This window comes from Hydra viridissima, unplaced genomic scaffold (assembly GCF_058129835.1).
Source record: "Hydra viridissima isolate aposymbiotic clone 2 unplaced genomic scaffold, HvirCarnegie_v1 scaffold_9, whole genome shotgun sequence".
Taxonomy (NCBI): domain Eukaryota; kingdom Metazoa; phylum Cnidaria; class Hydrozoa; order Anthoathecata; family Hydridae; genus Hydra; species Hydra viridissima.
This window is the reverse complement of record NW_028324308.1, coordinates 13,379,187-13,402,631: the sequence shown is the minus strand read 5'-3', so window position 1 is coordinate 13,402,631 and position 23,445 is coordinate 13,379,187. Positions and strand designations below refer to the sequence as shown.

The following is a 23,445-nucleotide window of genomic DNA, read 5'->3' as shown; positions in this document are numbered from 1 at the left end:
GTAAACTTAAATCGTATCTAAACCCTAACTCATTTTGTTTGCGCCAAAATGGTAAAAAAGGGTACTCACTTGAAACCCCGTTGATAATAAACAAATTTTTGATTGAGCCATCTTGAGAATTGTACCATGGATCTGAAGCGTATACTTTGACATTATCAAAAGTTTGAGCTCGCTTGTTGTTTTCAGAAAAGACAAGACTTCCGTTTATTCTGACTGTGTATACGTAAATGTCGTCTTTCAAAGTTTGACTGATCTCAACCTGTGACCATTGATTTACTGCAAGAGGTTTTGTGACAAAGTGACGATTGCGATCACCATTAATTGGAGCAGCAATGAGAAGTCCTCCTTTACCACTTTCATGAAACCAGACACCAGGAGCTCTATCACCGTAATTAGAAACATCAGCGCCAATAGTGAAGTGAATCACACTGTGCCAGCCACCAACAAATGAATTAGGTTTTACATCAAAAGAAACTAAATATTCTTTATCGAGCTTTGGAATCACAGCAACAATATTTCCCTTCACTAAAGGAGTGTCGATGCTACCAACAAGATCCTCTAGAACATAGCACACAGAAATAGAGTAGTTCAAAATGACGACAGAAACTTCAGCTCTGCCCTAATTCTCTAAATTCCTTCTGTAAAACAACCTCAATGAAGCATTCACTACTATTTTTCAAGTGATAAAAACCCAAACAAGCTACGCTTACCTGCATTTCCGTTGATTATCAAAAGGTCTTTGATGGAACCGTCTTGAGCATCATACCAAAGATCAGCAGCATACACTTTTACACTCTTGAAGTCTCTAGGATCAGAGTTTTCTACCTTGTGAATATTGACTCCGTTCAGATCTACTGAGAGCCAATACTTACCGTCCACCAAACTTTGAACTATTTTGATGAGAGACCATTGACCCAATGGGAGAGGAGCCGTTTCAATATAGTAGTTAGCGTTGCCGCTCACTGCGACGAAAATAGAAAGCGTTCCAGAGCCATCGTTTTTAAACCATACACCTGGAACTCTGTCACCGTAAACATTTAAATTCTCACCCAATGTTAAATGAAGAACACTCTTCCAACCGATTGAGTATGAGTTTGGCTTTATGTTAAAAGACACGGTGTATTCTTTTCTTAAAACATCCAGAGTTCCGAACAACAAACCTTTAGCCAATGAAACTTCTTCTCTATGGTTGATATAATCTAAAAAAGCAGTTTCCGTTTTTCAACACTTTATGGGTTAACGTAAAATTTTCGTAATGCTGAAGAGTTTCTAACCAACACGTTTTAAAATAAACAGTAGCCGTAAGATTGCACTGTTGCTATGCAAGCGCTATGAAACGTCCGTTTGGAGGCCAATATTTATAACAACTTTAGAGTTATTACGGTAAGAGACTGCTTGGTGTTAAAAATGTTATCTGCTTAACTCATTTACGGCATGCTAGAGAGGATTGTTCAAATATGTGGGAAAGGCTCCCTAAAAAACGCTTTAAGAATGAACCACTGCTTATTCAAAGTATGCTTTGCACACCTATACAAAATGTGGAATCAGGTTTTCAAAAACTAAAAAAATCGTATTTTAATGTTCCATTTTTGACTGTGGAGATCTATTACGAACACATTTGATAAGGAAAACCCAAAATATGAATGTTCTAAGTTATACCGTTTTGGAGATACAGTAGCGTGCAAAAGTTTATAAACAGCTAAAGTTTTCTTGTGTTTTCGTCTTTTGGCTTTTTCACGGAAAATAAATCGAATTTTTAATTATTGATCTTTTAAAGTGATTACATTGTATAATTTACTCAAAAAAATGAAAGTTGTTAACAGAAGGAAGAAATTCAAATTTTATTGAAACTTAATCGTGCAAAAGTTTATAAAAAAATAAAAAAAGTTCAAAAAAGAGATATTATTTCTAATTCCTCCACAATTTTTTAACACAGCACATCAGTATTTTTTTGGATAGTCTCTAGATTTTAAAGTTGCTTTACATCGATGAGGCATAGAGTCAACTAAGTTGACAAACACATCTACGGGGATATTTGCCCAACAATTCAAAAACATCTTGAATGAATCAATTTTATTGGTCGGTTTTTTGACCTTCAATTGACGATCAAGATTTTCCCAAAGATGTTCTAGAGGATTTAAATCTGGACTTTGAGAAGGCCAGTCCAATAGTGGAATTTTTTTCGAATTTAAAAAATTTTTCTCACAATTTACACGATGATTTGGATCGTTGTCTTTCTGGAAAATTCTACTACATTTTGTCCTTTCCATGTGGCAGCATAAGATTCTAGATTATATTTAAATGTACATTCTGATTCATTATGTCTTCAATTGCGATGAAGTGGACCAATAGAATCACGGCTGAAAGATCCACAAACCATTATACTGCCACCATCATGTTTAATTGTTGGAATTTGATACTTAAGAGCAAATCTTTCATCTTTCGAACGTCTCAAGTACTTGATACCATCGTTACCAAACATGCAAAGCTCTGATTCGTCACTGAATAATTACTTTTGACCATTCTTTTGAAGTCAAATCCAAATGATTTTTTTCAAATTTTATTCGTGCCAAGCGATTATTTAATAATATTGATGGTTTCTTAGCAGAATGACGACCAAAAAAATTATACTGACGCAGGCGACGTTTTGTAGTATCTGCGCTTCACTTAACACCATAATTCTTGCTCAAAATACCATTAAATCCGGCAGCACTTCTACAAGGATCTTGTTTTGATTGTCTAATCCAAATTCTGTCTTGATGTTCTGTAGTTATCTTAGGCCTTCCTAGATGATGCTTGTTTTCAAGTGTCTTAAATTCTCTATATCTCTTAACTAGTACGCTAATTGTCGATTTAGCCACATCATAAAGCTCAGAAATTTGCTTATAAGGAATCTTCTCTACAGCACATATTATTAAATTTTTCTTTTCTAGTAACAATTCTTTAAACTTTCCCATTATTTTTTAAATTCAATTTAAGTTAAATATTATCTCCAATAAATTAGTTTTAATACTAATAAGTTTTTTGTAATAAAAATTCGATTTTTTTAAATGGGAAATGGAACTGCTTATAAACTTTCGCACGATTATGTTTTCAATAAAATTTAAATTTCTTCCTTCCGTTACAAATTTTTATTTTTTTGGGTAAACTATACTTTGTAATCAATTTAGAAGAACAACTGTTGAAAATTCTATTCATTTTCAGTGAAAAGGCAAAAAGTTATGACAAAAAAACTAGAAAGCTTTAGCTGTTTATAAACTTTAGCACGCTACTGCATTTAATGAAGCCGAAAAATTCGAGAAAAAATTGTAAATCTTACAATGAAAGACTTTTTTTAGAAAAGTATAGTGCAATAAAGGATAAAATTTCCCCGTGACATCTATTTATTGCTAGAAACACAGTTAAACGATGTTTGTATTAATCAATTTCAAATAACATAATCTCTTCGGTTTGTCTTTCAAATTACAAAGTTTTACAAGATGCATATACCATGAAAATATCGTATCATCTCTAATGTTAAATACATAAAGTACCTGATTACTTTTTTGGCTGGTGCAAAAATATAAAAATATGTAAAAATTTAATTAAACCTATCGTATCATTTCTTGCCTATGTGCAAAAGTACCTGATATATACCTGCTAAGTTACTATGAAACACACATAATGTGCACAAGTTCAACAAATGATTTTACAAGTTCCTCGATGGAATAGACCTAATTAAAATGGAGATTCGTATCAATGGAATAATTGGCTGTTTTGACTCTCATTTGTTTACAAATGAAAACTTTGCTCAAGTTTGCAGTTATGTGAACCGAAAGAAACTTTTCAAGATAACCTTAAAGAAGTAACATAAAGATGCATAAAAGGTATTTACGCCGTTTATTGTAAGGAGTCTCATAATATGTTGACTATATTCAAAGCTTGGAAAATGGTTGAATGGTGTATTTAAACTGCAAATATGTACAGAGCAATTTGTATCATCTGAGTTTCCAGGACCTACAACATTATCATCTGAACGTGGGCGACCGAAAAAGCTTTTTGTTATATAAGTTTACGTTTCAATCTCCAGATTAATGCAGACGAAAACGATTATTCAAGCATCGATTCAGTGGAAAAAGCCTAATTGAAAGCAAGATGGAAAGCATACATTGACTAGAACTTCACATTGGCAAAACTCACATCTTATATAGCAAAAATATCAATAAGGGTCTTGCCTCATGAACGCAAATTTAACACAGGAAAATAAACCAATTACATCAGAGGAAGCCTCAGAGTTTTATATTGATACTGAAATGAGCGTATTAGTATACGAAAAAACTTAACACAGAGACAAGAAGTTCCTTGTTACTAAACCGTCCCAAACACTAAAGAGGGGTGCGTTCCGAATAGTGAAAGAATTAAAGTAAGCGAATCTAGAGTTAAGGTCAAGCATCAATGTTTAATGAGACTTACTGCGGAGAGAATCGTGGAAGTTATTTAAAAAAAAATATTGAATATTTAGAAGTTGCAAAAAGAAACTTTGAAGAGCTCATGTTTCTGAGTAGGTGGATGCTTGATGGTTCTTCGGGATACTGCCAATAACATCATCAATTTTCTAATCGCAGAGCAAATGACTCAAACCTTTTAGCCACAACTACCACTCCTTTGATTTTGTTTATGTTGAAAAAGGATACAATTGTGCAATTTGTCGTTCTCTAATCTTGGAGTTCATAAAGGAACACAATCAAATGATTCTAATTATCAGAGCTGATGTAGAAGAAGAAATGGAAGATATAGAACCCACCTAGTGGGAACTTCAAAATGGCAAATATGTATTAACTTATTTCGCTTTTGTGATGAAAATAACAGATGAGAAATTACTTTCATTCATTACTAACACAAAATCAATGCAAACTTGTCCAATATTGGAGCTACTCCAAAATAAACAACGGTCAAATAAAAGTCAATAAAGGATTCAAAGCAAAGTAGGACGAACTGTGTTATGGTATTTTTTTCTATTCATTTATGAATGATGCTCTTCAATTTTCTGCTTCATGCATCATACCGGCTTCAGCTAAAGGTCTAGAGAGTTCGAAAAGATCAAAAGTCGTCCTATATAAGGAGATAGCTAAAAAACATTAAACGGTTTCAAAAAGAGTTTATAATGCATAAAGTATTCACACATTTTGCTGAAATTTTGTTGTATTCGCCAGTTCCACTAGGAATAATGGGTGAAGAAGCTGCTGAGTCAAGAAATATACTATATAGGAGTTATGGTGAACTCCGCACACCTAAAAAGAGAAGGGAAGCGAACTTTAACACATTTTTGTACGAGCTATAGTATTATCTGACCCCCTCATCGGCTATATCAACTTAGAATTCCGGTTTAAACAAAAACTTAGGACAGTCATTGCGCTTACTGAGGTAATAAAAGACTTTAATTTTCAACGAGACAGGCACAGCAAGTCAATGTGAAATCACGCATGTAATCATTAAAAAGAAAATCGTTAACGACCTTGACAATATTAATGAAAAACTAGAAGATAACAAAAATTTAGGTAAAAATACTGGCTTAGAGCGGGTATAGTAATAATTAGATTGTGTTACGTTAATAATAGTAACTGATTTTAAAACTTTATTATAAATTATAATCCTTTTTACGTACTATGGTGGTTTTTTCAATCTATTCAATAAATACTCAAAACCTCCAACAAACTCTTTCAGTTGGAAATATAAAATCTTCACAAAGGTTAAGAAATCATAGTATAACTAGCAAAGTACCAAAAAGGTTTTACTTAACAAGTTTTTCAATTTTTTAGAAAACAAAATGTACTGAAGATTCACACTGTGCTATAAAATTACAACAAAGATAATGAGTTTTCAAATCAAATATAGACTTGTCAACTGTGTTACAAAAGAAAAAAAAAAATTAATACCCTGAAAATTTACCCATTTAATTACATTTAAGAACTGAAAATCATTCTTAGTTTATGATTAATAGTTGAAACTAATGGTTAAACTCAGTTTATTTTTAGACGCAATTTACTTAAACTGTTTATATTATTTAAAAAAAAAAAAAAAGTTCATATACCTTTAGGAAGAACTGTGACAGGTGGCAGAGATACGTTACCTAGCAAGAGAAACAAGAAAACTGTTTTGAACTTGAACAAGCAGATGTTAAAATATATCTATTTCATTACATGCGAGTTTTACAAAAACTAAAAGCAAGTCACCATATTAAAAAGAAATATAAAACAAACCAAAAATATCACCAGCAACAATATAGGTTAATGAAATTAGTAAACATAAAGTAAAGCGCGCATATCATGTTTAATATTAAGCGATAGATAAATAAACAAAATCAGCATCAAAGTAAACTTAAATCGTATCTAAACCCTAACTCATTTTGTTTGCGCCAAAATGGTAAAAAAGGATACTCACTTGAAACCCCGTTGATAATAAACAAATTTTTGATTGAGCCATCTTGAGAATCATACCATGGATCTGAAGCGTATACTTTGACATTATCAAAAGTTTGAGCTCGCTTGTTGTTTTCAGAAAAGACAAGACTTCCGTTTATTCTGACTGTGTATACGTAAATGTCGTCTTTCAAAGTTTGACTGATCTCAACCTGTGACCATTGATTTACTGCAAGAGGTTTTGTGACAAAGTGACGATTGCGATCACCATTAATTGGAGCAGCAATGAGAAGTCCTCCTTTACCACTTTCATGAAACCAGACACCAGGAGCTCTATCACCGTAATTAGAAACATCAGCGCCAATAGTGAAGTGAATCACACTGTGCCAGCCGCCAACAAATGAATTAGGTTTTACATCAAAAGAAACTAAATATTCTTTATCGAGCTTTGGAATCACAGCAACAAGCTCTCCTTTCTCTAAACGAGTGCCAATGTTACCAACAAGATCCTCTAGAAAACAACGCACAGAAATAGAGTAATTCAAAATGACGACAGAAACATCGGCTCTGCTCTAATTGTCTAAATTCGTTCCTACTACAACCTCGATGAAGCATTCTCAAATATTTTTCAAGTGATAAAAACCCAAACAAGCTACGCTTACCTGCATTTCCGTTGATTATCAAAAGGTCTTTGATGGAACCGTCTTGAGCATCATACCAAAGATCAGCAGCATACACTTTTACACTCTTGAAGTCTCTAGGATCAGAGTTTTCTACCTTGTGAATATTGACTCCGTTCAGATCTACTGAGAGCCAATACTTACCGTCCACCAAACTTTGAACTATTTTGATGAGAGACCATTGACCCAATGGGAGAGGAGCCGTTTCAATATAGTAGTCAGCATTGCCGCTCACTGCGACAAAAATAGAAAGCGTTCCAGAGCCATCGTTGTTAAACCATACACCTGGAATTCTGTCACTGTAAGCTCCATAATCCTTACCCGCAGTTAAATGAAGAACACTCTTCCAACCGATTGAGTATGAGTTTGGCTTTATGTTAAAAGACACGGTGTATTCTTTTCTTAAAACATCCAGAGTTCCGAACAACAAACCTTTAGCCAATGAAACTTCTTCTCTATGGTTGATATAATCTAAAAAAGCAGTTTCCGTTTTTCAACACTTTATGGGTTAACGTAAAATTTTCGTAATGCTGAAGAGTTTCTAACCAACACGTTTTAAAATAAACAGTAGTCGTAAGATTGCACTGTTGCTATGCAAGCGCTATGAAACGTCCGTTTGGAGGCCAATATTTATGATAACTTGAGAGTTATTGGGGAAACAACTTGTCAGTTATTGCGGAAAGAGACTTCTTGGTCTTAAAAATGTTTTTTTGTTTAACTAATTTACGGCATGCTCGAAAGCATAGCTTAAAGATGTGGGAAAGGCTCCCTATAAAACGCTTAGAGGATGAACCACTGCTTTATCAAAGTATGCCTTGCACACCTATGCATAGTATGAAATCAGGTCGTCAAAAAACAAAAATGTCTCATTTTCATTTTCCATAATTGATTTTGGCAATAATGAAGAACACATTTGATAAGAAAAACCCAAAATATGAATGTTTTATGTTATACCCTTTAGAGGATATGTAGAAGATATTTAAGTCGAAAATTTCGAAATGAAAATCGTAAATCTTACTCGTAAAGATTTTCGTGTTAGAAATGAATTGCACGATAAAGAATAATACTTCCCCCATAGATCTAGATATTGTTAGAACCATGGGTAATCGCAGTTTTTAATAATCACTTTCAAAAAATAATATCTCATTGGCTTTTCTTTGAAACTTCCTCGTTCAATCGAAACCGAAGATAAAATGTCATAAACTTCAACTTTATTGGGCATAAAGTTGTTTTGAATAGTTTAGTTAAGATCACGTCGCAATCGAATTAATGACTTTTTTACTAACTCTAGACTTTTACTAACTCTTTACGTTTAAAATATTTCACTTTTTCGAGATTTTTAATATTTTCGAAGACTCTTCAAATATAAAAAGAAGCACTGTAGCGTTTTCATGGATGAGTTGCATATATCTAATATTAGGTTCAACAATATTATATGATGTATGATTTTGAAAGCCTTAATGGTCTCAATTCGGGTTTTATTAGTACCAGGTACAAACATTGCTCGTGATGTAAATACCTAAAGATACGTTATGATCTAAAGCCGTTGGTAGAGAAGCTTCTCTTTTTTTCTATTGTTCATCAGGTACAACAAGTTCACAAGATGCATGTACCATGAAAATATTGTATGAGCTCCAATGTTAACTAAATAATGTACCTGATTTTTTTTTTTCGCTAGTACAAAAATAAATTACACGATAAATCATCTTTTCCCCATATTGGCTATATCAAAGTTGAAATCCGATTGAAGCAATAAAATTAGACTGTAATAAACCTTCTTGATGTTTTAAAAGTCTTATATTCTTAGCGATTAATGCACGGCAAGTCGATATGAAATCACGCCGGTATTTAATAAATATGAAGTTTTTGATACCCTCAACAAATTTGAAAAAAAATATGAAGATGAAAGTAAGTTGGCTAAACACCTGAGTTAGAATAGGTTTAATAATATGTTTGTTTAAATGGTAATAACTGTAGTTTTAAAGTTTTATTAGAGTTAATTTTGTTTTAGTAATTTTATTGTTTTTTCAACTTTTTTCAAAATTTGTTCAAAATTTCTCACAAACTGTTTAAGCTGGAATAATAAAAACTTCACAACGCCTGAGTTATCATAGTATAAATAAATTATTACTAAAAATTTTTTACTTAGAAAGGTGTTCGTTTTCGGCCACTACTATGTACTGAAGCTTTACGCTGTGCTTTAAGATTGCAACACAAGTCATGAAAGTTTTAAAATTTCACACAGACATGTAACAACAGTATAATCAGAGAAAAAAAAATTTTATTTCCATGAAACTTCCTCCTTCGATTACATTGAAGTACTTTTAATTATTCTTAGTTAATAACCCAGCCAGCAAACAACGTTAAAAAAACGTTGAAATAATATTGATCAACGTTGATCAACGTTATTTCAAAGTTGTTTCAACGTTGTGTGCTTGCTGGGAATCGAAAGTTTTAGATAAGAGTTTAACTCAGTTTATTATAAGATGCAAAGTTAATAGAATTATCTTACTTAATTAATAATAGATAATGATTTTAACATTTTTAGTAAAGCTAAACGTTAAATGATTTGTGGACAACAAAACCTTACTTTTCTTTAAAGTTAGCACACTGTTGAAAAATCAACATGAAACAATAATTGCCAGAAAAATCGAATATATCAATACTAATCTCATTTGATATCCAACATTTTCTATTTGGTGAGTAATGATTATTCTTGGCAATTTGTATTATAGTGTAAATGTTCATTTAAATTCAATTCTAAATTAATGTGACTTTTACAAATGTTTATTTCATACAAGCAAAATGTCTTGACAAGAATGCATTATCTTTAGCATTGCCTAAGTTATGCACCATATGTTAAAAAATCATGATCTGAATGGAAGATACTCCACATTATTAAAAGCCTTTATAGCTATAGTTTATTTCACTAAGACTGCTTATGTTCTTTTAAAAAAAAAACACTTTCATATACCTTTAGGAAGAACTGTAACAGGTGGCAGAAGTACGTTACCTAGCAAGAGAAACAAGAAAACTGATTTGAACTTGAACAAGCGGACTTTAAAGGAATCTAGTACCGTTCATACAAGTTTTACAAAAGTTAAAAATAAGTCACCATATTAAAAAAGAAATAAAGCAAACCAAAAATACCACCAGCAATAATAAAGGCTAATGATATTAGTAAACATAAAGAAAAGAGTGTTTAACATGTTTAATAATGAGTGATAGATAAATAAACGAAATCAGCAACAAAACAAACTGAAACCGTATCTAAATCCTAACTTACTTTCTTTGTATCAAATTATTAAAGAAGTATACTCACTTGAAATTCCGTTGATAATAAACAAATTTCTGATTGAGCCGTCTTGAGAATCATACCATGGATCTGAAGCGTATACTTTGACATTATCAAAAGTTTGAGCTCGCTTGTTGTTTTCAGAAAAGACAAGACTTCCGTTTATTCTGACTGTGTATACGTAAATGTCGTCTTTCAAAGTTTGACTGATCTCAACCTGTGACCATTGATTTACTGCAAGAAGTTTTGTGACAAAGTGACGATTGCGATCACCATTAATTGGAGCAGCAATGAGAAGTCCTCCTTTACCACTTTCATGAAACCAGACCCCAGGAACTCTATCACCGTAATTAGAAACATCAGCGCCAATAGTGAAGTGAATAACACTATGCCAGCCACCAACAAGTAAGTTATATTTAACGTCAAATGATACCAAATATTCTTTTTCAAGTTTGGGAATAAGTGCTATGTAGTTTCCTTTTTCTAATGGTGTGCTAACATTCCATATCAGTTGTTCTATAAAATATGAAATTCTTTTAAATGTTCATATGTTATGCTTATACTCTCTAATTTTTTGAATAAGAATTTAAAACCTAGTTAAATAAGTCAAAAAGGGTTTTTTTATTGATAATATCTTTAAACAATATTTAAATTTAGTAAGAGTTTTTCCTCTAGGCTTTTTTCATCATTTTTAGAAGTATTGTAATTTATATTTTGGACAGGATAGCATATTTGCTACGAAATGCAAAGAAAGGGTTAGTTATTAAACAACGATTTCAAAATTTTTATAAAGTAGAATTAGAAAACGTCATTGTAAGAATAGATGTCGATTAGAATATAAAGCATACTCTTAACTATTTGTATAAACATGGACTAGTTTGGCCTATTTTACTTTAAAAAATGTATTATTAAAAGCTTAAACAATTTCAATACCAATACGTAATAAAGGTATGGTTTTATACCTCCTTTGTAAGTGATTTACCATGCACACTATGCAATAAATATTTTAAAACACACGTAGTGTAACTTATAATCAACAAGAAAACTCTCATAATTTTTTATGTTTATATAAAATATATATATATATATATATATATATATATATATATATATATATATATATATATATATATATATATATATATAAACCCTATAAAAGATTTTTCAACTTTCTCCAACATGATGAATATTTTTTTAAAAAAAATGATAGTAAATCTAATATAAAAATGCGATTCAAATGTGAGTGATGTGAATTTTAATTCAATTCTTAGTATTTAATAGATTTCTCTTCGTCTCTCAGGAGGTCATACAAACTTAAAAATATCAATCATAATGCATATTGATCTTAATGCATTATAACTAACTTACCAGCATTCCCATTGAAGATTCTTAGGTCTTTAATTGATCCATCTTGCGCACTATACCAAGGGTCACCAGCATATACTTTTACATTTTTAAATACAGTTGCTTTAGAGTTTTCAACACTGTGAATATTTTCTCCATTAAGGTCAACAGAGTAAAGGTAGAGGCCGTTTGACAAACGTTGATAAATTTTAATGTGTGACCACTCACGCAAAGGAAGTGGGACAGTCTCAACATAATAATTGTTATTATTACTTATAGCACCAAAAATTGAAAGTTTTCCTGACCCATCTTCATGAAACCAAATACCTGGGCTTCTATCACCAAAAGCACCATAATCATTGCCCAATGTTAAATGAAGAACACTTTTCCATCCTTTTGAATATGAATTGGGTTTTAACTTAAAAGACACTGTGTATTCTTTTCGTAACTCTGGCAAAGTTTGAAGCAAATTATTGCTCAAGATATTGAATTCGTTGCTTTTCTCAAAATAAAATGCTAAAAGAGAATGTAAGAAAAAATTAATTGGGATAAATTAAAAGATTCAACTGCGAGAAGTGTTGAAAAAATCTAGAAAGCAAACAACGTTATTTACTTTATTTCCATATTTACTTCAAGCAATGGTGCTTGAAGGAGACCATTGCGTGAAGTAAATATGGAACGTGTCTTATAAAGCATTTTTGAAAGTTGCTAAAATTGTTTACAGAATCAAGAATGTTTTTCTATAAATAGGAAAATTGAATCTATTGTAAACAGAAGAGCATATTAAAATGTAATACTGTAGAGAAAAATTTGTTAAGCTTGAATTTGTTTACATCGGGGATGGACTCGCATATTGTCGTGGGGAGCTGAATTAAACTTTTTCAATTATTATAAAGAAGCACACCATAATTGTATGGTATTAAATACACAAGGTTACCAAAATTTAGAGAAATATGCTCTGACATTTAAAAAAGCGGAATTAAATACTTGATGTGTGCCGTAATCTTTATACATGTGATGTAAGGTACTTGAATAAAAATTTAATACTTTACCGTAACTTTTTTATTATTATTATTTTTTTTTAAATTTAATACCATTTCTTACCAACGTAAACTTTTTTTTCATTGAAATTCTGTTGAAAGGAGTTAGAGATGTTGATGGCATTTGCTTTTAGATTTCGATAGCATTTGATGCATATACTAAACGCTATATACTCTAATACCCTTCCGTGAAACATCCATTTTTACGTTGTCTGATACAACCGTTGAAATCCGTAGAGGCAAGACATGTGGTATGAAAGCAAGAGCTCACGAGGAATGCAGGGTTACTATTGGGATAGCAGCTTAAGGTGACATTACTAAAAGGAAGCCCTTTATAGTATTTAAAGATGCGAAGTATGAAGATGAAAGATTACCGAAGTAGCTCTATTACTGCCTCACCTTCCAGTTAATGAATGAAAACTGAAAGTATTGTTGACCATTTTTCTTTTAATTAAAGATTGTTTGCTGAGGATATATACGGGTTAGTCAAGAAACTGCCGCTGATTACTTAAAAACTCTATCAGGCGAACTATCGTTAATAGCATATTGAAAGCCTTTCACACTTAATTAAACTTAATTACATCACACTTAACTATCCGATACAATTCCTTAATTCTTCTTAATAATTAATGGTGGCGCATTATTGTGGGAAAGAACATTTTCCTTCACTAAAAAATGTCTTGTAAATCAATATTTAACAAACAGATGATGCTGATAAAGAGATTGAAGAATGTCCACTTTAGGCTAATGGAGAAGAGACTCTTGATGTCACTTCATCAGTCATGGTTATTGACAACAATATTGATGATGAAAAATACATAGAAATATTGTTTAATACTACTAGGAAATGAGAGTTCTGGGACAAAACCATTTTTTTCGTTTAAAATCCAAAATATTTTTTTTATTCCGCGAGAATTAATTTGTGATTTCTGGGACAAAACTTTTTTTTTGAATAAATGTAGCATTAAATTTTTCATTGCGCACTAAAGTAAAAATTCAAAAAAAAATTTAAATTGCATGATAAGATGCAATTAAAAATGTTTGAAGGTATTTAATTTTTTCGTGCAAGGTAAATCCTCCTTTCACTTTAGAATTGTATTCCACCTGAGTTTTGCTCATTTTAATGGTTACTCCCACTCCTTGACGGAGAGCGTCCACAATTTTTTGATGTTGTCTCTCCGTTACAAGCAAAACATCGTTTCCGTTAAAATCTTCTTTTGAAATCCTGATGCTTACTGGCTTGCCTTCCATTATTGATTTTTTTATTTTGTCTGTCTGTCCCTGAGACACATTTACTTTGACACTGATATATCTGCTCATTTTTTTAACGTTGGAAAAATATTTATTTCACTTCTCGAATGTGATATCGTATCGTGATGTCTTCCCCTCGAAAGTCGATTAAATTTCCATTTTGATTGATGATGCGAGTGATCATCGTGAAAATTTCGCTCAGTTTGACAGGGAGATAAACCAAATGGGTGGGTCTCTCGATGATTTTAAAACCTGGGCCCACATCTGGGTAAAAGGAGTAAATGCAATTTAATTGGGGAGCCATTAATGTATGCCGACCCGATGACGTTGTTGGCGATTCTGATCGTGTTGACGCTTGAAATTCTAACAATGTTGTCGGACTCGTATTCAGAATTGGAATTCAACTGCCTTTTCGTGAATCCAAAAACTGATGCGATGCTGTTTTCAACGTTCAAGTCCATCAAATAATTCAAACCAAGTTTTATGGTTGATTTTAAAGTATTGGAATTGGATCCGATTTTGATGTTTTCAGGGGAGTAACCGATTTTATTTCTGGCAACGTAACTTGCACTTTGAGACGCGTAACTTTTTATCGTGTTTGAGACGGACTTTTGCAAGTAATTGTTAATGTCGATGATGTCGTAACTCCCTTCTGGAATGGCGATGTTTTCCCAATTGGCTCCGTTGTTCATGCTGTACCTGAAAGAATTGTTTTTGCTGGTGATGTTTGTTATGATTACGTTGGAATTTCCATCCACCTCGATGATTATGCCTGACATTTTTAATACGCGCCTTTTTTTTTATATTGTCTCTTTTGGAAAATAAAAATCATCAATAAAATGAAAATAAAATGATTTAAAAAATTTTCTTTTCGTCCCAAAAAATGCACGCCCCTCACAAGTTGTTTAAAAACAGCACCTCAGCAGAAGTCCATAGTTTGGATTTGCAAAGGGTCATTTGGAGGAAAGAATTAAAGAGTTGGAACGAAAAAATCCGAAAAACATTATTGTGGTCAATAAAAAATTGGGTCATCCCACCTATTTCAACGTCAACGGACAACACGAGATTTTTGCTCAACAAGAAATTAATTTTCCTCCTGTATCGCACAAGCAGATATCGTTGTCAGTCGGAATGATTTTGGGAAAGAGAATTGCTGTCGTCACTTTGATGAACAAAATCAGTGATCAATTGGATTATTACGAAAACAATGTTATTCTTTCAGAGTCTGTGGATGACATCGTCATGACCATACACAATTACAGCCTCCAGGAAGTCACCGTCAAAAAAGGCGAAAAACTGTGTAAAATTAATCACATCGATTCGAATTTAAAAAAATCATGAATTTGTTAAAAAGATGGAAATATTAAAAAACACAGATAAAATTTATCCGACTCTTCCAACAGCACCGTCGGATGAAGGACACATTTATCGACTTCAAAAAATAAGTGAGATCCAAAAAGAAATGGAGGATGAAAAGGGGAAGAGAATGGCTCTCAGCAAAAAGTATCATCGAGCTGCAAAGATTATTCGTTTTACAGATGATGGATTACAAACGGTGTGCATTGCTTTGGGAATAACAGGAATTGCACTTTTGTCAACCATCGTAGCCGCTCCAGTATCAATTGCGTGCGAGGGTGTTACTATTGGAATGGAGATTTTATCTATTATCAGAAATCAACAGAACAAAAAACTGATGCTGAAGGCTGAAAAGAACGAAAAATTAAAAATTCTTGCAGAGTCCAAATTGAACACCATCAGCAACCACATTTCTAAAGCGCTCATGGATGGCTTTGTGAGCGATTCAGAGTACGAATTAATTCTTAGCGAGCTTCAAAAATTTAAGACCATGACAGAGGAGATACGAATAAAAGCAAAAAGCAGCATTGACGTATTGACCAAAGAGTCGCTAATTCAAAAAGGAAGAGAAGAAGCCATTCAAGCGTTTAACATGTTTAAAAAGGGACACTAAACACAAACACAAATTTGTTTGAGTTTTTGTTTAAGTTTTTTTTCTACGTATTTTAAAAATGTCTTTTTTTAAAATACAAGACCCGAAAAAAAGGGACGAGATTGTTAAAAACTACATGGCTAACAGAGAAAAGCTTTGTTATGACAGCATCAACACCGACATTTCATATACCAATTATCAGACTGATTTGAGCAAGTTTTTTAAGCCTCTGATCGAGAGCAATGAAAAGGTGAAAAATGAGCTGAAGAGCATTTCATACAGAGCGGTTGACAACAATCCACTGGCTTTGACTTATCCAGAAAGCAATACTCCTTTTAAAAGTTTAGAGACTGTTGAAAAGCCTACTGAAGAAATGAATGTTGAAAAGCCTCCTGAAAGAATGATTGTTGGAAATACTGCTTTGGAATATTTGTCCAAATACGCATCCAAACGATTTACTTCAGACAGTGTTTGGAATTCACGCAGGAGGTGGTAAAATGTACATTGGAAAAGAACAAATTGTCATCAATAAAAACGATGTCATTGTTGGTGGAGAAAAGAATACGGGAGCAAAAGGTCTTTGGGAGCTTATTTCAAGATCCAAACCTGATAAAAATATTTACACAATAGAGGATTTAGAAAATTATAAAAAAGTTCTTATTAGCACTCAGGCGATTGAATCTGATACAAATCCGAACAGACCAAAAGCTTCGAAAAGTGAAAAATATGTTACAATCATTGCACCCATTTGGGACAGAAATAGAATTAAAACGAAGGGAAAAAAAGGTCGCGGAGTGATCATACTTCCGTGCGATCAGAATGCGCTTGTGGAAAGACTATTCTTGAGCATCGCCGCATGGCATGCTGGAAATGTCGCATCGAGAAACGATGCTGTCGCGATTTGTGATGAGTTGCTGAGACAAGGGGTAATTAATAATGAAGAATACAAGTCAATTCAAAAATACATCGAGTCGTAAAAATACAATGAATTTAAAAAAAATTTTCTCATTTTAAAAATGCTCATTGTTAACAAAAGAAGATATATAAAAAAGAACGTCGTTAGAGGGGGAGGAATTATGGAAACGGTTAAGAATTTTTTGAGGAGAATGGTAGCTTCAAATGCGTCAAAATCGTCCCTTCATTTATTGAGAAAGGCGGCAGCAAGCGAAATTGGAAGAGAAGCGATCACAGCAGCCAAGTCTGCTGTAAAAGAATTGGGCTCTTCCGCCAATTTGACAGCCAAAGATGTCATCATTGACAAAGGCAAGAAAGCGATTGAAAAAGTTTACGCCAAGACAGGGACGGTGAATCCAAACCAATTGATCAATACGATTGTGAACGAAGCGGCAAACGTAGATCAGTATGTGCCTATTAATCCGATGGAAGAGCTGCATAAAAAATTGTTTGGTTCGTCCATTCAAGGAAAAAGGAAAATAACGAAAAAGAATGCAGCCAGAATTCAAGATCTCGTCAAAATGGGGAGTGGACTTTTAATTCGTGAATTTTTCACGGATCAAAATGATGTAAATTTTTTTTTCCGAATTTAAAAAATGATAAACACCGACAAATTAAGAGTTAACGAAATCCCAGAGTATGACACTGGCATTGAAAAAATTGATTTTTTCGAGTACCTTCCCAAAAATCTCGATTTAAATTCTTCAGGATCGATCACTTTTGAGATTGATTGCCAGTCTGTGCAGACACTTCCGTTAGAGGCTTACATCCTCGTCGAAGGAGTTCTGGAAAAAGCTGACGGAACTGCTTACACAGCAACAGACAACATTGCCTTGGTGAACAACGCCATAATGTATTTGTTCAGCGACGTCACTTATGACTTATCAGGACAACAAGTGGAAAAAGTCATGTATCTAGGTCAAGGAACAACCATGCTTGGATTGTTGAAATACCCTTATGGTTTTCAGCTTGCAGATGCTTTGAAGAAAATGTGGTACAAAGACACTTCAAACGCAACTGGAAATTTAGGATTCAACGTCAGACGAGACCACTTGTTTACAGACACAAACTCCATTCGATCTTTTTTGTTCAGAATACCTTTAAAACACATTTTTGGTTTTTGTGAAACTTATGACAAAGTTGTTTATGGATTCAGACACACTATCACCTTTACAAAGAACGAATATGACGACGCCATTTATAAAGCTGGAACTGTTGCTGCGGGAATGATCGACATTAAAAAATTCAGACTTTTTATGCCAAGAATTGACTTAGATATTTTGAAGAAAGCCGAATTCACAAATTTCATGACGAAGAAAATTTCCGTTCCAGTGGCATGTAAGGCAAACAAAATCGAAAGGCAAGCCATTCCAGCTGGTCTTACAGAATTTACTTGGACTCTCGGAAGAATCACAGACAAAAGCGTTCCTAGATATATCATATTCGGAATTCAAACAAACAGACCTTCCTGTCAAACTGCAAATCCAGCCATATTCGATCATTGCGATCTTAACAATTTTTACGTGACTGTCAATGGGATAAAATATCCAAATTACAATTACGACTTGAATTTTGGAGAAAAGAAAATTGTCAAGGCTCATTCTGACGCGTTCTCTTTTGATGAAAAATATTACGGCACAAACGAACTTGTTTGTCAATCTAGTTTGTCCCTGCTTGAATATAAAAATTTGTTTCCATTGTTCTTTGTCGATATCAGCAAGCAAAAGAAAGAGTTGTTTCTGAAACGGCTGAATTGGTTTTAAACCTTAAATTGCGAACAGCAACGCCAGATGGCACCGTTATATTCACAGTGATCATTTCTGACAAAATGATTAAATTTGTTTCAGACGGAACCAATATGAATGGTGGTTGTTAGATTCTTTAAGAATAAACCTTGACAGAAATGAATTAAACAAAATTTTTTTCTTTTCAAAAATAAAAACACGAGATTCACAAAAAATTATCTGAAGAAATTGCTGAGGGAAAATGGAGTCACAAAAACTTCAAACAATTTGTTGACTTTGATGATGATTGCGGTTGAGAACAATCTGATCAGCAAAGATTTGCTTTGGAAGGTGCAAAAGAAGACAGACCTGTAGGTCGGCCAAAAAAGGAAGTTAAAAATGAAAAGGTGAAAACGGAAAAAGTGAAACAGGAAAAGGTGAAAAAACCGATCGACCCAAAGTACGAGAGACTTGGTTCAATTCGAAAAAAACCTGTGACTGTCAAAACAACCAACATCGAAACTGGGGAGGTTATTGAATACGAATCCCTTTACAAAGCGATGAAAAAAACGGGACACGGATGGAGATATTTGCAGGGACGAGATGGAAAAGTGGAGAATGGAACCAAGATTGAAATTTTAAATTCTGAAAAACTCGAAAACCGCAAAAACAACAAAGTCGAATAACCATGAAAAAAATTTATTTTGAGTTAAATAAATTTCTTGGCATAATAAAAATGGAAAACGAAACGGAGAGGAAGAATGTGATTGAATTTGATGAATCAGGCCAAGCGCGTATATTTGATGAATCGGGTGAAGAAATTCATTCGGCTGAATCGGAACTTTTTGTATCTGATGATTTAGGAAGTGATTATACGATTAAATTTGATGAATCAGGTTATGCGCATGTATTTGATGAATATGGTGAAGAAATTCATTAGAAGAAGACGTCAACGAACAACAAAGACAAAATTGTTAGAAGAAGACGTCAACGAACAACAAAGACAAAAATTATTGGTTGAAACATTACTTGAAATTTATAAATCAGAAAAAATGAGAATGTGCACTCCAGCTGCTTAAAAATAATTTTAATTCTTTTCGGAGAATTAAAAAAAACTACGAAGTCCAAAAAAAATTTTTTAACATGAAAAAAGTTGAAATATTTGAAAAAACAAAAAAATTGATTTTGAGTTGAATAAATTTCTTGGCATAATAAAAATGGAAAACAAAACTGTCAAAGATAAAAAAGTTAAAGAGAAATCGTCAATGACAGTGACAAAACATTTTATCACTGTCAATGGCAGAAATCGTCATTAACAGTGACAAAAATGCGATTGCTGAAAAATTCAACGATTTTTTTGTTAACATTGGCCCTAATCTTGCCTCGAAAATGAAGTCTCCTAATAACTCATTCAAATCATACCTAAGTGACACCCAGAGCGAACTAAACTACAAAGAACTAAAATATCAAGAACTTAATGTTGCTCTAAATTTCTTAAAATTAAATAAAACTCCAGGTATAGATGATATCTGTAGTAGGGTAGTGCCAAATGTCTTTACAACGATAAATAAACCTATATATGAAATTTTTAAGTCTTCGATTAAAACAGGAGTTGTACCGGACAAGCTTAAATTAGCTAAAGTAGTACCAATATTTAAATCAGGTGAAACATACTTAATTAATAACTATAGACCTATCTCGGTACTCCCTACCTTTTCTAAGCTTCTCAAAAAATTAATCTATAACAGATTGTATGAGTACTTAATCTAAAATAAAATTCTAAATAAAAAGCAATTCGGTTTCTAAAAACAATATTTAACTGAACACGCAATCCTAGATCTAGTTAACAATATAATTGATTCTTTTTACAAAAAACAGTATGTTCTAGGCATCTTTATAGACCTGTCAAAAGCGTTTGATACTGTAAATCATAATATCTTACTTAAAAAAATGGAAAGCTATGGGATAAAAAACATAACCTTTGACTGGTTCAAAAACTATCTTAGCAACAGGCAACAATGTGTTTTTTCAGATAGTTATAAACACTCAAAACTACTACGAGTTGAGTGCGGTGTCCCCCAAGGTTCCATTCTTGGACCTCTTTTGTTTCTTCTATACATAAATGACCTTACAAAAGCCTTGGATAAACTTGATGTAATTATGTTTGCCGATGACAAAAACTTATTTTATTAAGACCTTTACAAATGTATGAACAAAGAGCTTAAAAGATTAAATATATGATTAAAATTGAATAAGTTATCACTAAACACAGAAAAAACAAAATACATATTGTTTCATTCCAAAAAACAAAAAAATAATATAGCTACTATCCTTCCCTCACTAAAAATAGATAAGGTAAACATTGTAAGAACAGAAACAACTAAATTTCTTGGGATCCTTATAGACGAAAATATATCTTGGAGAGCCCATATAAGCACAATAAACACCAAAGTTTCGAAAAATATTGGGATACTCTACAAAGTTAAACCTATGTTATCCCAACATAACCTTAAATCCCTTTATTTTTCTTACATCCAAAGTTATCTTACGTACGCTAATATTACATGGGCAAGTACACACAAATCCAAAATGAGCACTATTTATATAAGTCAAAAACATGCATCAAGACTAATTTATGATAAAGATAAACTTACCCATGCTGAACCCTTACAAAAAACCTTAAATGCACTAAATGTCTACCAAATCAACATCTACCAAAATGTACTATTTATGCTAAAATACAAACTAGGACTAGTCCCATCTCATTTTTAAAATAACTTCTTTCAAGTTAACTCTAATAGATATATAACAAGAGCAACAGGCATTTTCACACTGCCTAAAAGAACAACAAAGTTCTCACGGTTTTCTATTTCCTACCGGGGGTCCGTACCTGTATAACAAAATAATATCAAAAAATATAGAACTTAAAGTATTAAATAATCCTGCCAACTTAAAAAATAAAATAAAACACACCATACTTAATATCAACAATTATATTGATATGTATTAAACTTTATAACAGAATCTATACTGAAATATTTATGTGTATTACTGACTGTATTTTGACTATATATAAATATGAAATAGACTTTATTTAATAATTTGAAAAGGTACTCCATGATAAGTCTTCATAGACTTCTACGAGATTTCCTTTACAACAACATATATATATATATATATATATACATATATATATATATATATATATATATATATATATATATATATATATATATATATATATATATATATATATATATATATATATATATATATATATATATATATATATATATATATTTGAAGTAACAAGAAAATTTCTTGTCTTTTTATCTTTTTCTTATTTTTATTCTATTATTTTTAAAAAATACTGATAGTCTTTATGATAAGAAGCTCTACTAATTTACATTATACTTAAATATACTTGTTAAACCACGTTTTATTATGATGTTATACGAGGTAATATCGTTTTATATTCTTCTTTTTATTTACGTTGCATTACATGATGTCATGTAGCTTTAATGTAACGATGTGTAAATTTATTGAAGCTGTATAAAAAAAAAAAAAAAAAAAAAAAATCTTTAACAAAATTGCGAAGTGAAGCCAAAGACCGGGCGATAAAAGGTTATACAAAAATGACCAGGGTTGAGCTCGTTAAAGCAATAAAAAACACGAGGCCTGTTATTGGTACTCAACCTGTTACACGTCGAAGACCAACGACTGCTGCAAGATCGATTCCTGCTCCGCGTCATATTGCTCAAAGTCCTGTCATCGCGCCGAGATATGTTCCAGAGCCATCGCGTCACCTCATTGACGCTCCTGTTACAGACTCGTCTCCTGGACTGTTTTCAAGATTGACGACGGCTGTAAAAAATCTGGTTGTCAACAGTTTTAACAGTGTGCTTGAATCAATTGATCCGTACGTCCCAGAGGCGGTGAAGAAAACAATGAGAGATGCAAGAGACGGAGTCGATAAAAGAATAAAGTCGATTATATTCAACAGACTGGTTCCTGCTCCTAGTCAGATTATCAAAACCCGGTTCCCGCGTCGCTTCCTGGATTATTTTCACGGTTGACAACAGCTGTAAGAAATGTTGTCCAAAGACCGGTTCCTGCGCCGAGTCCTGTCAGACCCCGTATTCATTTTCAATTGACCAATCACGCGTTGAGACATGTTGCCAAACAATTTTCTCATCAAGTCGAAGGAAATCATCATGACATTTCTGCCTTTTTAGATTCGGCAAAAGACGGTGCGATGAAAATTCTTCAAGAAAATAAAAATAAAAAAGCGTACATTGTTTTGACTTGCAAGATGACGAGTGTGAGCATTACAACTGGAGAGGAAGTGTTTCGAACTGTTCCTTTTTCGTCACGTTCTATTATTGTTTTGGAGTCGACGGATTTGCGAGAATTTTACGAAAAAGCAAAAGAGGAAATCCTGGAAAACATAACCTAGTACAACAAAATGGGCTCGAATTGCAGAGTGTCTGACATCTTGAAAATGGACATTAACTTGATTGATTACAATCCAATCAGAGCTCGGTCGTACATTCCTCTTGATGATTTTCTGGCGAGCAAAAAAGCAATCATCAATATGGTCAACGAAGACAACGAATGTTTTAAATGGTGCGTCTCAAGGTTTTTGAACATGAAAGAGAAACACGGTGAAAGAATTGACAAAGACTTGATTGAAAAATCGAAAGAGTTGAATTGGGAAGGGATTGAATTTTCAGTCAAACTTGATCAAATCAAAGAATTTGAAAAAAACTATCCAGAAATCAGCGTGAATGTTTTCGGTTACGAAAATAAAT

The 23,445-nt window shown here is 32.7% G+C and overlaps 1 protein-coding gene across 1 annotated transcript in view; it reads right to left on the bottom strand.

Moving 5' to 3' along the window:
• LOC145185895 (uncharacterized) overlaps window positions 1-23,445 on the bottom strand; it is a 62,550-nt gene that overhangs the window by 3,334 nt on the left and 35,771 nt on the right. The window contains exons 19-26 of the mRNA XM_090098705.1: window positions 11,742-12,233; window positions 10,401-10,889; window positions 10,053-10,091; window positions 7,061-7,549; window positions 6,421-6,909; window positions 6,071-6,109; window positions 711-1,199; window positions 70-558 (exon numbers count right to left, since the gene is read on the bottom strand). Coding sequence (XP_089954831.1) covers window positions 70-558; window positions 711-1,199; window positions 6,071-6,109; window positions 6,421-6,909; window positions 7,061-7,549; window positions 10,053-10,091; window positions 10,401-10,889; window positions 11,742-12,233 — 3,015 coding nt within the window. The remainder of the gene's footprint in view (window positions 1-69; window positions 559-710; window positions 1,200-6,070; window positions 6,110-6,420; window positions 6,910-7,060; window positions 7,550-10,052; window positions 10,092-10,400; window positions 10,890-11,741; window positions 12,234-23,445) is intronic.